A 17,836-nucleotide genomic window follows, 5' to 3' on the forward strand; every position below is an offset into this window, starting at 1 on the left:
AACCTCTGGCAGAACTGTGTATCATGTCATTTGCACTTATCTGTGTGTGTCCTTGTGAGCCTGTGGAACCCACCAAGGGGTCAGAAAGTACTCATATATATTTAGGACCAGCATCTGTCTGTCTGTCAGAGGAGTTGAAAGAGAGAATGCGACAATAAGCAACTGCAGGCACAGCGTCTTAAAATAAATTGAAGATTTCTGCAGAGAACAACACATAAAAGTTTCTTCTCTAAACCGTCATTCTGGTATTGATTAATGCTGTTTTCGTGGGTATTTAAGGTGCATTCAGGTGGGTTAGATAATCTGGCAAAACAATTGGTCTGTGTGTCTTGACATGTCAGACTTGGTCAAGACTCAACTTGGGGAGTGTAATGTTCTCATAACTGCTAAAAATGATGACTAAAATGATGAAAATAAGATCCAAGCTTTAATAAAGGTAATTACTCTTAAATTACTTGCATAGCCTCGACATTCTAGTAGCGTGGCTGCTCCACTGCCGGTTTGCATGTTGCTGGATGATATGATGATGCCCCCCCTGTAGTTCCAGCCAGCACACAGACTACACTGTGGTAAGCTGCAGACTCCACAGACTGTCTCTAAGCCCTGCTCCCAGATCGCAGCGCCCCCGTTGTGCTAAAAATAACTCAAGGTCACCAAGCAGCCCCATACCTCCCCACCAGGAGAGAGAGAGAGTGAGAGAGACAAGGAGAGAGACGGAGGGAGACAAGGGGGGGATACGATGGGGCAGCTTTGTCATCAGGACAGCTTGACATCACCTATCCAACACCTGAGGAAATGCTGAATACACACTGTCAAAGCCTTCCATTTGTCCAGATTCAAGAACCCCACAAAGATGTCCCACATGCTACACGTTTACATGTATCTTCAATTTGTCAGTCAGATGTAGGTAAACATAGTATTTTGGATTGCATGTGAAAATGTACTATCACTGCTGAAAAGGTCTCACTGCAGAGTGGATGCAGAGGGCAGCTGCAATCCCACCCAGAGCTGCCGCAGGGTTTATATATCAGCGCCAGAGCCAGACTCCGGACGACAACTGGCAATGTCGAATGTCTCTTCATTTGCCTCTCCGACGAGTCCAGTTGACACAGTGACGTACTGCAGGTGAGCTGCCGGCACCTACAGATGATCTGCTCGGTGTGTGTGGTTATTTAAAGGTCCACAGGGAGACGCAGGAGTACTAATCAAGGGCGGTTGCCATGTGGATGACAGGCAGCGGAGATCTACAGTATGTTGGCCAGGGACATGGATGATGGGGTGGGACTTGTTTCCTGTGGTGGCTCCAGTAGAAAGCAACAGGGCACCGCTATAGAGAGCATGTACTGTTGGTGTGTGTAAGACATCCCTTCTGACTATCAAGAAAATTCTTGTGGCCTCTTGACAGTCTTAGATATCGAACACTATTCCTGATATTGATAGACCATATTCACTCAACGATTGATAACCCATTCTACTATTTCCTCTAGCCCCACCATCAGGACAAACATTTAACTCACAAGAACTATTGAAACTTAGAGGGATGAATGACATCAACATCATTCATTAAAAGGTAGCAGCATCCATTTTACATCTACGGCAGCATCCCTTACTGTCTGCCACAGGGTCTTTTTCCCAATCTCTACATTTTGCTCCTTCACTTCATCTGTTCAGGCTACAAGATCAGTTTCAAAAACATGGGATTAAATGATCCAGTTAGTTAGTTAGTTAACCATGTTACAATTCCCCAAAGAAGTAACTGAGCCAAGAACCCGGTGAGGTTTCAGCATGTCTCTCAACACATCCTGCATAAATAGTGGACATGGCTTCTGGGTCTGAAAGGTGAAGGCAATGCGGAAGTGCCTTAAACCTGCATTCTTACTAATGGCCAGCAGGGGGCGACTCTTTTTCATATTTTGAGAAAATGACCCAGCTTTTTAGTAAACATTTTCCAATTGAGTTTGTGGTCTCAATTACTCAAGTCTTCTTCAATTCAGCATGATTTTCATTCAGTAAACTATGATTCCATTTAGTGTGAAAGCAGGGTAGGCTTTAGCATGTGGCTACCTTGTGATAGACAAGTTGCCACCACAGCGTGTCCTCAAGTTCTCAGTCAGCACCAATCAGGATAGAGGCCAAGCAATGGTATCCTTCCCAGCTCCACCCTCTCATCCAAATATTTCACATTTCCACTCGGTCATCCACAAACCAGTTGGTGATGTCACGGTGGGTTTACGTTTGATTGATCACCTGGAGATTTCCAGCAGTATAGCATCACACTTTCATTGAGTTGGAGGACTCACGAGGCAGGGTTAGTGTCTCAGAACTTAGGTAGATGAAACATGTAGTGGTTTGTCTTAACACCACGTGAAATAAGTGGGGGGAAAAACATGCTGGGGTTAATGGGTTTCGTTGGTTGTTCGGTTGGTTGGGGTTTGTTGTGTATGTGATTTGGGTGAATTGACCCTTTATCGTCAGACTTTCTCTCACTCTTGCCAGTAAAATGTCAGCAAAGCAGCAGCATGTGGGAACTCCCACACTGGGAGCAAACATGGCTGTGAGCCTTACTGTGGTTAAGGCTCAGAAACAACATTATCAAAGCAGTTACATGTAAATTATATGATTGTGGTGTCAATAATGACCACACTGTCAGTGTATTTTTTCTGTACACAGCACATACGCATTTCTTTGTGTGTGTGTCATATGAGATCCTACCTCTTGTCACTGAGCTGCTGTAGAGCAAATAGTGGAATGCACTCAAACAAGTAACCAAGAAGAAGGCTGCAGGACAGGCCTGTCGAGGAAGACCAGTCTGATGTCTGTGGTTCATAGACTTCAGGCTGCTGCTGACCGAAAAAAGTGTGCGAACAAATGTTTAGTATGAATATTAAGAAAATAGGAAAAGTTTGAAATTGTATTTTCTCACATTATTCTGAGAAAATTATAAGAGACACCACTGATTTTATAGATAAATCTCATTTTAGCTCCACTACTCAGCCTGTTAAACAGCTGCATGGTGTCTTCTGTGGCTCTGGAGGAGCTCTGTCAAGTCTGCAAAGATTCTTGATTGTTCTTCTTGTTGTTTTTTATCTGTCTCTTGTGAGTCCCTTAATCCTGTGGAAGTGGACTTTCATATTAGCCGGGGACACCAAACATTTCTGATTTCTTGTTTAGTGTTGTCTCTCAGCTCTCGGAAACGTAGTTTATACACAGACTTCACAATTCACAATTCCTGACATTTAATCCTAGTAAATGTTTCCTGTGTGTCAGGATCACTACTTTATTTCAAGAATGTGAAGTGTCAGAATAATAGTAGCGAGAATGATTTATTTCAGCTTTCATCACATTCCCAGCGGGCCTGAGGTTTAAGTTGCCACAATAAGATGGTGGAATTTTGGCTCATTCCCCCTGACAGAGCTGCTGTAACTGAATCATTCTAGTAAGGCCGCCTCTCTCACACATGCTTTTCAGTTCTGCCCACAGTTTCTACCGGATTGAGGTCAGGGCTTTGTGATGGCCACTCTGATACCTTGGCTTTGTTGTCCTGAAGCCATTTTGCCACAACTTTGAAGTATGTTTGGGGAATTTGTCCATTAACATCCTGGCTGATGTCTTCATATGTTGCTTCACTGTATCCACACTCCACTGTTTTACTGTGGATGAAGATATTTTGTAGCTGTTTCCTCCAACATCTCACTAAGGTCTTTGCTGTTGTTCTGTGCATACTTGCATGCCATTATTTGTAGAGATGAATGAAATACCTTGAGGTATTTGGAAATTGCTCCCAATAATGAACCAGACTTGTGGAGGTCCTCAGTTTTTTTGGGGTTTTTTTGTCCTGAGGGTAGGCTGATGCATCTCCAGATGGCTCAAATGATGTCAAGTAGCCTCTCAAAAGCTTCTAAAACCACACATCATTTCTGGACATTTTCAAGCTGTTTAAAGGCTTAGAAGTATACAGAAGTTTGATTACACTAAGTTGTAGTATATTCAAACTTTTGACCCACTGGAATTGTGATATAGTGAATTACACGTGAAATAATTTGTCTGTAAACAATTCTTGAAAAAATTACTTGTGTCATGCACAAAGTGGGCGTCCGAACCAACTTGCCAGTTCGTTAACATGAAATCTGTGGTTTTACTGAAAAAAAAAAGTGTCCATGTCAGTCTAAGTGTATGTAAACTTCTGACTTCAATTACACTGATTATGCAATGAAACTGCCTACAGTTAACACTGAATATCAGCATTCAATATTCACACTAGGGACTGTACAAAAATGATTCTTGCTGAACAGAGGTTTTTTGTTTGTTTTTTTGAAAAAACCCTTATAAAGGGTCACAAAGATGTCTTTGGTCATAGACGTTTCTTGTAATGATTCTGGCAGGTATGTGAAAATATTCTATTAACAAATTATGGTTTAAATTGGGTTATAATCATCTTTAGTTATCAATGGTGAAACAAATTGTCACATGTACCAATCTGTATATCTACAGAACCTGGAAGGTTCTTTTTCTTAGTCAGAAAATACAAAAATAAAACTGTTCTAGTCCAGCCCCTTCCCACTGCATTCACTTTTTGTACAGTCCTTTGGCGTTTAAGAACCCATTATGGGTACTGTTAAGTAACAATACCAAACCAGCTCTCGTGTTGACATTGATCGTTTTCATCGTTTTATTATATATATATTTATAATATGTACAGAAAAAAAACATGATCAAACTCAGCAGGGAGACAGCACCAAAGTGAACAAACCAAACAGAAAAAAGACAGAAGGTGACTGACAGGCGAGCTCCTGCCTGGTGGTTTTTATTAACAAACAACACCTAGTGAGTGCCTTTATTAAGCCATTGAACAGCAATGAACACGTGTGCAAATGACATGGAAAATAACTCCTTCAACCCAAATGAATACAAAAGTGAACTAAAGAAGAAAAGTCAAGTGTTGTTTCATTAGAATCACATTCATAAGCAAAAGCCCCACCCTGCATCTGTTTAACATCAGAGTCCCAACCCTACCCACTGTCCCCTCATACTTCCATGGACTAGACAACACAGTATGGTATTCAATGAATACATTAAAATCAGTAGAACATCAAGACTTATTGAAAGAAAGATTTAAAAAAGGATCAGTCATCAAACTGCAAAACATCCATATACGTGTGTGTGTGTGACTTGAGTGTTGAAGTTTTAAATGATTGCTTGTTCTGCATCTACTCAAGTGAGACTGGCGTGATGCCGGGATGTCAACATATGTCCAAAATGCTCAGGAATGTTCCACACGACCCCGCCCCACTCTATACACACACACAGCCGTTTCCTTCCCTCCCTGTCAGATTCCAGTCCCGCACACCAAACTACAGCATTCCAGTTTAGCTCAACAGGGCTGAAAAACACAAGCCTAAAAATACATCAGTGTAAAATGATGCCACCACACAGACACACACTCACACACCTCCAAGAGATGGCAACATGATCAGAAGTAGCCAACGTCACAGCTGTGCTTCACTCTGATCCCTCCAGAGCTGAAGTTTTCAGTGACGGCACTTCCCAAATGTAAGGCTGTTGTTCTGAACATAATGTGGACTCATCTGTATTCACTTCTCAGCAGCTGAAAACGCACTTTTGCAGCTGCATGCTCTTTGTGACGCCTCACCAGACTCTGAGGCGGTGTGGTACCTGAAATGCTGACAAGCAACCAAAGACTGGGTGAGATTCTCTTATCTGAGTGGAGGGGCCAGTCAGGGAGGATCTTGAGGAATTCATCAAGCTGCAGCAACATGGTTAGCTGGAGGGGAGAGTTGGGAATTCATATCCGGTCAACAAACCAAGACCAGTCAGTCCCTGAGCCTCCAGACGCCCCAAACACAAGTGATGAACCTGACAAGACCACAGAAAACTAAAACAAATAAAAGAGTGAGTTCTTAAAAGGCCCTAATGCAAATCTAGTGCAGTATGTTCATCCTTTAAAGTGTGACTAGATGTATATGTCACCAAATGTTTAAATTCTTTGGAAAACAAGGTAAAAAGTTGTAGTTCAGCTTGACGAGGCCTCACAGATTGTTTCCTTCATTGTAGAGGCCCCTGTAAAACGGCAGGAGGATGCTCTTCTCCTCACATTCCTTGTAGTTTCCCTGGAAATACTGCTGAGACCTAACACAGTTCTGAGAAGCCGAGAGCCGCTCAGAGCTCGAGGCATGTCAACAGCCTCATACCTGTCTCTGATTTCACTGTTACTATGCCAACCATTGGCAGTCAGGACGGGCAGCCTAAGTCTGAACCAGAGAGATCATCAAACCTGTTTATATAAATGTCTCGTACAGCAATGAGGGGAAACTTTGAGCTCCAGTTTGTTCCTCTTCAGTAATCAGGGCTAAGTATGAAACCTCAGTGCATTTTGGCACAGACCGGAAGTTTCCATCAATTCATTCTCTCCTTTTATAATTTTCACTAGGTTGACAAAAACATGTTAACCACTTAGTAGAAGGTTTCCTCCACAGGATCTGTACCAAAACTACAGTATTGCATTAGCAGTACTGGCAAAATACAATACTGATACAACTGAAATGATACCCAGCCCTACATGACATTGTTTTACATTTGAGATGTAGGCAATGATAAGATTCACTTTAGTGACATAAACCACACAATAAATACACTGACTATGACAAAATAATCTTAACTCAAGGTCCATTTACTAGCCTTTTCTCAGAGCTTCCACTGATAACGACAGTGAAAGCTCTGGAAATGGACCTTGAGTTAAGATTATTTTGAGGTCAGAAGTGAAATTTCACGCTCCAACACAAGCTGTGACAGATCATTAATCACAGATGAACAGGTTTTCTTAAGAAGCATCTCAAATTTTTCAAAGGATTGGGGATCAATCTCTCAGAGTCCATGTCCACAGGATTATGGACATGTCTTCAACAATGCAGAAAGCTCGGCAAGCTCTCAGAAAGGACTCTAATGTAAAATGGATCACACAGGTGGCACAAACTGGAGCATTAAAGCATCTGATAAGGAACCAGAAACACACATGGACATAAAAGATGGATGTGAATCATGTGTCACACACAAACAGGATGATGTCAGGGAAGGAACAGCAGCTTTTGTAAGACTCCACCCCCTCAGCCCACAGACACACCCACACCACATCTCTACGTCAGCTTCATCTGCAAACAAGCCAGAATTAAAACACATCCTAAAACCTACCTGTGACGTACTGAACAAGAGAGTTTAAGCTAGTTGTACAAGAGCCTTTATCAGGAGTATCGATGAGAAAATAAAAACAATGAATTTACAACAATAACAAAACAGTAATCGTAAGATCAATGCAGAATATTGCCAATGGCTTCTGTTTGTCTGAGTCAACTCCTGTCATGTTTTCACGCCTCGTCATCTGTGTGCAGTGTTATCTGCTCTTGAACTGTAATATTTAGTGTCATTCCAGGAAGTCACCCTGCTAAATGTTACAGCATTTTATCACATTTCTTTCTTTTACATATGAAATTATTCCTTCGAAGACTGAAGACTAAAAAAAAAAAAAAAAAAAATATATTGCAGTTCTCACTGCCACCACCTCCATCCCAGCTCGGATGTCTACATGTGTAATCAACCGACCCGCCAGCGGTACTCTTCTACCTCAAGTGTTGAGCACAGAGTTTGGTTTAGGAATCCCTTGGTCAATGCTTCCGTCAAAATTAACTACAACCTGTCTTTGCATGTAGCTCTTTCCCCAGTATGTGATCTCATTATCGGTTCAGACAATGGGCCTGGACACACCAGCATATATAACAGCAACATTTTGAGCCAAAGCCAGTGTATTTCAATGGAATTGCAGAAAATCAAATCTGCGCAAAGCTTTTCCACTGTTCAACTTTGGTGAATTTTTTTGACATGTGAAATCGCATCATTGACCAATCACATGCTATCTCAGGATTTCTGATGTTTGAGGAGACCAAAGAGTCCAAAATAGATCATATCATATTAATTGTGTTGTACCATCCAGAAGCCGACAGTACAATGGTGGTCATCTCATGAGAAAAATGATAACTGTGACTGCTTAGATGTTGGCCCATCAGCCCATGTATCGTGCTAACCAGCCCCAAAAGTCATCACTATGCTACCTAGCTTGTTTTTGCGAGGATGCGAAATAAACTGTGCTTTGCTAATTTCTGATGTGACTAGGCATGAAAGGCTCCGGCATGCTTCATCATGTGTGAAATGGGCTGGGAAAGCAAGCTGTCATTTCTCATTCTTCACACAACTACATGACTAATCTGTATACAGCACCTCCAGGTATGTTTGAACCATATTGAGAACATAAAGGTGTGTTCAGATAGAACCTGAGGTGAGCTTCAGAGCTGGCGCAATTGCATTCAAAGTCAATGGAAAGACTTGAGTAGTCATGAATAGATGCAAATGCATCTGAGGTGGCACACACTGAGGCAAAGACACTCTCTGGGAGTTGAAAATGTTTCAACGTGAGCAAAAACTTCAGGCTTATCCCAGAGCCTTAAGAATCTACTTCACAAACATCCAGAAACTGGAGGGAAATAAGAAAAAAAGGAAGTTCCTGCTGAGTTCTGAATTCAGTCACAGGCTGAGTCTCACACACACACGCACATGTACACACAGTCAGTGTGTCCACTTCTAGCTAGCTTACAGGAAGCGTCACTACAGCTGGTACATTGGCTGTTTGGGGTCTAATTCACGAGAGTGACATAATGCATTCTGTCTGAACACACCTTAGGAGTGAGAATGGAAGCTGGGAAGAGCGCAGATGGAGGTAGAGGCTCACTGAAGGGGCTTTCCCTGGATCTTCATCAATAACTGGCAATGATGAGTCACTATTAGAAGGCTGCAGCTATTCAGGAACACATCCTACTGTGTACCGAGCATCTACAGTGTGTGAGTCAAGTATACTGCACATATGTGTATGTTTATGTGTGTGTGTGTGTGTGTGTGTGTGTGTGTGTGTTTGTTTGTGCAGGTAAATATGTTGTGGGGTTGCTGTAAGATGAGATCAGCAAAGAGACAGCCTGAGGAGGTGTTTAGCCAAAAGGCTTGAATCTCTTTAACTGCTGCCACCCTGCTACAGTGTGAGTGTGTGTGTGTGTGTGTGTGTGTGTGTGTACACTTGTACAGCTATCTTTGTGAGAAACAATTTGAGTTTTAGACCGAAGGAGTGAGGATTTTTTGGGAAAATGAGGACATTTTGGCCCTTCCGCACTTTCAGACAGAACTTCAAAGGGCTGTTTTAGGGTTAAGACTTGGTTTTGGGTTGGGTCAGCATAAGGGTAAGGGTTAAACATTCCGTTGTGAAGTTAAGGATAGGATTATGTCCTCACAAGGATAGAAGTACAAGGGTGTGTCCGTTTCTGTCCCTCCCTCACAGATTCTCTCTGTTGTTTGGTGGATGTGCAGGCATGATTTAACCCTGGCAAATTCCTGATCTTAACATTCTTAAAGGTTGCTCCTCTGTTTTGGCCAACCATCCCTTGATCTCCAGGCAGGCCGATAGAGGGTTAGTCAGGGGGTGTGAATGACTGGGTGTTATGGAGGAATGGTGGGGTGTGGGAGTGGCAGAGATAATGGGAGGATGCACAAAGAGAGAAAAAAGTGGAGATGGTGGAGGTGATGGTCAGGATGGTGACGGGCAATGGTTCCTTTAACAGCAGCCCCCTCCAGACTGCCTGACAGGGGTACTCTCAATTTTTAAGTTGGGCTTGTCTCCACTGGCTGTGGCCCCGGGGCCCATGCGCTTCTTGATTTCTGCGGCCATGGTCATGAAAGCCTGCTCTACATTGGTGGCATTCTTCGCGCTTGTCTCCAGGAAGGGGATGGCCAAAGAGTCAGCAAACTCCTGCCAGAAAAGGAGGAAACTCACAGTGAAATATACAGATATCTGACATTGGTTGTAAAGTCAGTCACAATGACAGCAGCAAGGCAGACAACAGACTCACAGTTCCACACAGACTGCATCTCCAAAAGGCATGTATCGACCGTATGGTCAAAAAATTGGGTGGCAACTGTTGTGATTATTGATATGCAAATTATTAAAGAAAAAAACAAACATTTTCATTTCCTTTGCTCACTTTGAAGCCTGAAAGTCTAGTAATATTCTATATTTTCTTACTGTCAACAAATCACATGGAAATCATTGTGGATGTATCAAAGTCTGATGATGTCTGTATGTTATTCCTTTGTGCCATAGAGCTTCATTGTTCTCCAAAAACTATTAAAAACACATTAATGAGCCACATCACGTCACACACATACTGTGGTTTATTTTGACTCAATCCCACACACACACACCATTCTGCTACCCCAAATACTCACTCCAGCATTAAATGTGGGTTAATCTGCTTGTGAAAATAGATATTTCATAAATGTATTATTAAAACTACCTTTTTGTGTACAAGGAAGAAAGGGGTCTGAGTAAGCCCACAAAAAACTCATTTCAGGTTGTCTAGGTTGTCTTATTACATGTTTTCTAGGTTGTTACACACATCAGACACCCAAATTTATGTGCACAAGCACTGAAATGAGTGCTTTTAATAATATATCCCCTTTAAAGGTTTACATCTTCAGTAGGAAGAACCTGTGAGCTTGGAACTGGGAGCCACAGAAAGGGAGTAGTTTAAAGTATTGAGAGACAGACTAGTACCCTGTTAGTATTAGTCTTTTCATGGGATTTGCTGACGATACAAAAAATACAGAATAATACCAGCCTTAGATTTGAAAGTGATACTCCACCAATAATCTTAATAATTTTGAATACAACACTGAATATACCTTTGTTGAAGTTACCATTAACGCATCAAAAGATTGTACTGATTGTATACAATGTGCATTCCTCACTCATAAGCCAATAATGAGCACCCCGTGTTGTTACTTAACAAAGAGAAAGCAGCCATACCTTGGCTGTTGTGTAGTCCACTACTTTCTTAGTGGTCAGATCACACTTGTTGCCCACCAGAAGCTTGTTAACATTTTCACTGGCGTAGCGGTCAATCTCCTGAAGCCACTGCTTGACGTTGTTATAGGACTCCTGCACAATGACAGCAAGAATATCAGCATGACAAACACTGAACAGAACTGCAGGTGACTTCTCAGGTTTTTTAATCTTCTCAAATACTAAAATGCAGTTAGAACAAAAAGTAGAACATTATTAACACCTACATAATGTAATGAAATCCTAAGTCTAAGTCTAACAAGATCATTACTTCTACACACTAATTCTCCTAATATTACCCTAATACAACTTTCTAAAAGCTAAAGTCACATTCATATGACTATACTAACTAGTCATTAATTAGCTCTCTAAGTCATCCTGGAGCCAGAAACACTGAATTGTCTGGTTAACAGGTAATCAGATAACAGGTTAATTCACTGAAAATGTGTGCCGCTTCGTAAAGCATAGAATACAACAACAGAGACCCTGGACTGTGGAGCAACTGAAGTCATATATCAAGTAAGAATGTGAAAGAATGTCACCTTCAAAACTTCTTGAACTGCTCTCCTCATTTCTCAAATGCTTATTGACTGTTGTTAAGATGTGATGTAACACAGTGGTAAAGAGGCCCCTGTCCCAGTTTCTTTGGAACGTGCTGCAGACCTCAACTTCAGAGTGAGTCAATATTCACAAAAAACAGTAAAGTGCATCACTTTGAACATGAAATATCTTGTCTTTGTACTGTATTCAGCTGAATATATCTGTTTTTATCTATGTTTACACATTGTCACAACTCTTTCGGAGTCAGAGTTGTATTAGGAGAAAACAAGTTTTTAGGAACTTTTGTTGTAAGAATGGTAAAAATGATTTTGATTTGAGGGTATTTACATTCTGGCTAGTTATTGTAAGGGGTAGGTTTACATAAAGTGGTCAAATTAAAGCAGATATGTTACTGTCTACAACAAAAAGAATTATCATTGGCATATGGGAACTGGAAAAGAAAATAACCACACTGGTGGGTGTTTGATTGGTGTAATAAAGCATTTACAATCCTGATTCCAAAAACGCTAGGACACAAACATAGACAAATTTAACTAAAATCACTGCCTCACGGTTGTACTCTTCCACCAATCAAGCTGCAGTTTACATTCATGTCTGTTCAGTTTCATATAATATATGTAATGAAGACCAATCCTGAAGCTAAATATCAGCAAAACCAATTAGCTTGTGGTGGACTACAATGCCTCAAACATGGATGTTGCTACAAAGAAAGTACAAATTGTACAAATTGACGACATTCTGATGTCTGATTTTATCCTATGAGACATTCATGTGGAATTTCATATATATATATATATATATATATATATATATATATATATATATATATATATATATATGTACTGAAATAAGTAAGATTTAAGTACAGGCTGATGCATTGATCAATAATGGCAATCTCTTGATCTGACATTTTCATCTTGAATCAGTTGCTACAGTTGTCAAGATGCCATCTATGCATGTTGGCCTGGCACCCCGATCTCTGACAAACATAAGTAATACGAGAAAACTACATTTTGTCTTCTAGTGATAACTGCTTGATTATCTCACTATCTTAACAAAGCTCGTTTTCTTGAGGTAACAAAATAATTGACTAATGCCCTTGAGAGAATGGCAATTTAAAAAAAAAATTCAAGCACAGCTGTTCTGTGCTTCGGTTGCAAAGTTAAAAAAAAATGTACTGGTCTGATTTCCAACTCTGACAGTCGAGACTGCTGACCCACCTGATCTGTCACGTCGTATACAACTATGATGCCGTGGGCTCCGCGGTAGTAGCTGGAAGTGATGGTACGAAACCTTTCCTGACCTGCAGTGTCCCACTGAGAGAAGAGAGACAGAGACAGAAAATAACTACAAGGGAGAAAGGTTTAGAAAACAATACAACAAAATACAGTTTCATATACAATCTAAATAAATGAATTAACACTTAAAACAATTTCCTAATCTATATTTTTGTGGCTACCAAAGGAGAAATGGAGCAATAAGTAGGAAGTAGGCAGTATAATAGATTTTCTGCATTTAACCAATGACAAGACTGAGATCCTTCAGAGGGAGCTGCAGTAAGGGGTTTGGGACAAAAAGATTTCTCAGCATCTAACAGAAATTAGGATACAACCAACAGTCAAACAGTGCAGGAAAAAAAGATGACAAACTTTACAGAACTTTTGAGGATCACAAGGTTTGCAATGGATCAAAACTCTGAGGTGGTTTGACATGCTAGCTAATGTTTCAGACCCCTGCTTTGCTTGGGCCGGCCCCAGCAGCATGTCAGAAAATATCAGCTTCACATCTTGCACTATTGTCCACTTACTTCACTTGGCCACCAAATTTCCCATAGAAATGACATAGTTTTAGTCATATGACATAGAACAGTTGGTCCCACTGTTGGCCTTTCATGTCATATATGATCTAAAAAAGACAAGTACACTGGGCAGTGTGCTTTTCATTTTGTGTGTGCACATGAAGCAGAGCGATGTCTGCTTAACAAACTGAATGTCTTTGAGGTGGCACAGCATGTTCTCTTAACTAAAGCAGGATCCAGTTACAGCTTGATCTGAATAAAAAACGTGCACGCACGCACGCACGCACACACGCACACACGCACACACACGTGTTGTGATAACAATGCTTGGATCAAAGCCCTGGTTCAGGTGAGGGTTACAGAGAGTGTACAGAGAATGTGTGTGCCTGTGCTCACAATCTGTAGTTTGATGGTCTTGCCATCCAGCTCAATGGTGCGGATCTTAAAGTCCACACCGATGGTGCTGATGTAGCTCTCTGTGTAGGTGTCATCCTGCAGAGAGGGAGGCAGATTAAGTGAGGGAGAACAGGACAGGATCTGGTCAACAGTACAATGAGGAAAAACCAAAGTCTGCCGTTGGAGTAGTAAAGGAAAAACATGTTTCAGAGGGCGAGACAGAACTACTTACAGCAAAGCGCAGCAGAAGACAGGACTTTCCTACTCCAGAGTCTCCAATGAGCAGGAGCTTGAACAAATAGTCACTGAAAGAGAAACGGACCAGGTTTGAACAGGAGCTGCAGTGTAGTGCCATGACTGTGTGAAAAACTGACTGAAGCCATTCTCCTGACACACCCCTTTCTAACGAATCAGGCTGGGTTGACATTGTTTAATACCAGTAACAATAACGATATCTGAATGTTTATATAGATATTTGAACTAAAGGTGGGCCAAATCCTATCGATCTCGATAGTACCAGTAAAAAGTTAAAGTTACCAGTTAATTTTTTTTTTTTTAAATCACATTGTGATAATGGAAATACTCCGACTTGTTGACATAATGACATCATGCCATTACACACAGCAACAACATGCATGGCTCAAAGCAAAGGTAACACTGCTACTGGCTCCAAAGTGAAGTATTTATTTCCAAAAAAGGGAGTGACTTTAGTTGTGTGAAGCGGTTGGATTACAAAAGATCACCACAGTAGTATGCAGGAAGTGCAAGAAGACTAACAACAAAAGGGGGCAATACAACAAACCTTTTTCACCACCTTAAGCCGAAGCACTCAGTTGAGTATGAAGAGAGCCAAAAATCCCACGAGGAGAGCTCAACAGCTGTTTTAAGCTCTAAGCCAAATTTATCAGTATTCTCATGTTGTCAAGTACGGATATAGCCAAATCTACCACGGTATATGTGATTTTATATCACGGTAACAGTATACATCACAGAATAGTAAGTGTCTTATATTATTTGGAACTTTCATACAATACCATACAGCAATGCTCGGGCCAGGTGGTACACCAGTATAGAAACTGTACAGAGTGTACAGAAAGGGGAGGAATTGGATGGTTAATAGGAAGCAATAAGAGCATTTGTGCCCCGGGTCCCTCCAGCAGGTTAATCTGGCCCTGGAATTTGGGCTGAGTAGGAACGATTTTCAACTTTTTGATTTTAGTGCACATACCTGACCACCTGCTAAACGATACATTTAAAACCTTGAGGAATATAAACAGTTTTTTCGATTGAAGTTTGATACTTACTCCTGCGACTAGCATGTTCTCCCAAAATGAGTGAACAACATCCCCCATTCCCACCCTCCACCCCATCCAATCACTGAGAGGAAAACAACATCACATGAATTTGATACACAGCACAGACAGCTGTAGAGAATTGCCCAATGCCACTACTATTCTAGTGTCATACGAAACTGAGACATGACATGTATCACAGCCTGACACTTGATCAACTGACAATAACTTACAAACACTGAATACAACAGTGTTTAAACCAGCCTAGTCCATATTTGTGTGTGTGTGTATATATATATATAAATATATATATATATACACACACACACACACAAACACACACAGAAGAACTTGGTAAAGTAAAATTGGGAAAATTATTCAAACTAAGAACTATCCAGATCCAACCAGATTTGAAGCCACCAAAAGTAAATAAGCAGGACAATGGTAATGGAAAACACATTGTTGCTGGCTGTCAAAGATTCATCATGTATAGGGCAGGTGGGTATGGAATCGCAGTACTTGTTGAGTGCAGACTGAATTGATCTGTAGTAAAAAAGAGCAAAATCTACTAAAAACTGGCAATACTGTGTCAGTTTTTCACCTCTGATCATACGTTGCTTGATCATCTGAATCATAATTGTATTAGTTTTAAGGCGGGTTTGTTTAGGCAAAACTCCTTATCATTGTGTGAAGACAGCATTAAACAATGACGCATTTAACTACTTTGGCTAACATTAAAAAAAAGTTCTGTCTATATAGAGCAATGGAAGTCATGTTTTTATCCATATCAGACATCATGCTGACAGTATGTATGTGTATGTGTGTGTGTGTGTGTGTGTGTATATAAAAAGTCAAAATTGTCTCTCCTCTATACACTGTATGTAGATGTATCAGTTGAAAGCCATTAGAAAGAAAATCAATTGGGCTACCAGGTCCCTTTGACTGGTTAAGATTAAGATAGGATAAGCAAACACTTTATTAATCCCCTGCCATGGAGCAATAGTAGTAGGAATAAAAACAGAATAAATTAAATAAAAAATAACTAAATAAAATGCAAAATAAGTTATCAAGTCTGCAGTTATGCATGTCGATCAGTCATTAAAAAAAAACTAGTCTGCAGTTGCAAATATTAGTAAACTTCTTATGAATGGATTGTGATCCAGATGCTCTGCAACCTTTTTCACAACATATGTGTCAAACAATTCATCACAAAGGGGTTTCCTGACTAACTTTAGAGTGAATTTAAAAAGACAAAGGGATGTCATGCTGGAGACCAGTAAAGTGTACTGTTTTACATTCTGGTGGTCCTGATAGATGATTATAGCAACTCTATACAGCATTAGTAGATGATTCATCAACCATTTATAACCCCACTAGTTACAGCATTGACAAGCTGCACCTTACTAGAAAGTGGTAAATATTTGAATATGGATAACCAGCCCCAATCATGTGAACTCACCAGGGCTACTAAATTGCACCCTATAATCCTAGACACTTTTAAGGCATATGTATCCAAAGACAGGATTATACAGTATGTGTAAACATACAGGGAAATAAAGACTGCCTGCTGCGGGTGTGGAGGTGTGATCTAAGCTAGTTGTCCAGCATCCCATAAGGACAGAAAGAGCTCGACAGTGAGACGTTTCAACATCGACCGGGGGCTTCGGTGACCAGCGGGTGTCCTCTCATTTCAGGGCTGCAGGTCAGCCGTTAAACATCTGCTACTTGTCGTATCATCTAACGTTAGCACTGACGCGCTCCACAATAGAGGAGAGCCAATTTTGTCTTTTTATCTACGAAATTACATAGTTGTTACAACAGTATTCACGATCAGGGCCTTGTAACCATATTTTTAATTCGCCACCAACTACATAGATATAACGTTGCATATCAGCAGTAGTTAAATAAACATACAAAAACTGATATGCAAATAGTTTGCTTGTAAAACTAGTAGTAGCACTGAAGCAATTTCTAAAACATTTTTTTACAGAAATAAAAGCGGCATTTATGGCAAACGTAGAGTACTGGACGTTTGAATTTTGTACGTTTAGTTTGCACCTTTGCCCATAAAGACGAGAACTTAACCGTGACGTTGTGTCCACATAAAAAAAACAACAGGCTAGGCTGTCTATCGAGGCTAACGTTACAGGTCAGCCATCCTACATCTGTTAGCGTCACTTCATGTTTCTTTCTATTCCAGCTTCTTGAGTGAACAAGGACAGCGTTTGCTCTTTACGTTTTGTTCTGTCGTTTTATATTCGTTTATCTGCACCGTGAAAGGTCGCGTGCCATAGCCGACATGGTGAGTCACGAGCAAGCTGTCAGCTGACGTTTAGAGAAAGCACGTTAGCGAGACTGTCACATTAAAGGAGCTGTCCGCGCCCTGTTCACGAGAGCCAGCTGCCTGATGTTCGCCGATGATTTTAACGACGGTGCGACTAGCTTAGCATTATTGTCATGACGTTAAACCATAAACCGCATAACACATCATTATGGTTTGTAACTGACCACAACAGTGGCCGCCACACAGCTTAATGTTTCGTTAAAACTCACTATTCAGGATTCATGGTTTCACTCTGAATGTGTTTTCCTGTCGGCGACTCGACTCTTCCTTCCTACTCCGGTCAAAAAAGATGACTTGTAGGTCCGGGTATCCGAGGCACTTGGATGGCTGTTCCCTCGTCTCCTTCACTGTCCCCAGGTCGTTCCACCGTGTCCAGCCTTCGTTGTTTCAAATAAACTTGGTTCTAGCGGACATAGCCCTGTTTCGTCACGTTAGGTTGCTCTATTTTACTCCTTTTTCTGCCTTTCTGTGTCGGCTGCTTGCTAGAGGCTCAA

At 41.0% G+C, this 17,836-nt stretch overlaps 1 protein-coding gene across 1 annotated transcript; it reads right to left on the reverse strand.

Moving 5' to 3' along the window:
* Positions 1 to 4,655: 4,655 nt before the first annotated feature.
* rab1ba (zRAB1B, member RAS oncogene family a) lies at positions 4,656 to 17,836 on the reverse strand. Its single transcript, XM_041964565.1, has 6 exons — positions 17,552 to 17,836; positions 13,939 to 14,011; positions 13,707 to 13,802; positions 12,733 to 12,828; positions 10,916 to 11,047; positions 4,656 to 9,859 (listed from the first exon to the last, which is right to left on the reverse strand). The coding sequence occupies exons 1-6, from the start codon at positions 17,563 to 17,565 to the stop codon at positions 9,665 to 9,667; spliced, it is 606 nt and encodes a 201-aa protein (XP_041820499.1). The 5' UTR covers positions 17,566 to 17,836; the 3' UTR covers positions 4,656 to 9,664.

Source organism: Chelmon rostratus, chromosome 23 (assembly GCF_017976325.1).
Source record: "Chelmon rostratus isolate fCheRos1 chromosome 23, fCheRos1.pri, whole genome shotgun sequence".
NCBI lineage: Eukaryota > Metazoa > Chordata > Actinopteri > Chaetodontiformes > Chaetodontidae > Chelmon > Chelmon rostratus.

Coding starts and splice junctions, on each gene's coding strand:
- rab1ba (XM_041964565.1), bottom strand. Junction 13,803..13,938: donor GTCTTCTGCTGCGCTTTGCT/GTAAGTAGTTCT, acceptor CCCTCTCTGCAG/GATGACACCTACACAGAGAG. Junction 12,829..13,706: donor AGACCATCAAACTACAGATT/GTGAGCACAGGC, acceptor CTCTTCTCTCAG/TGGGACACTGCAGGTCAGGA.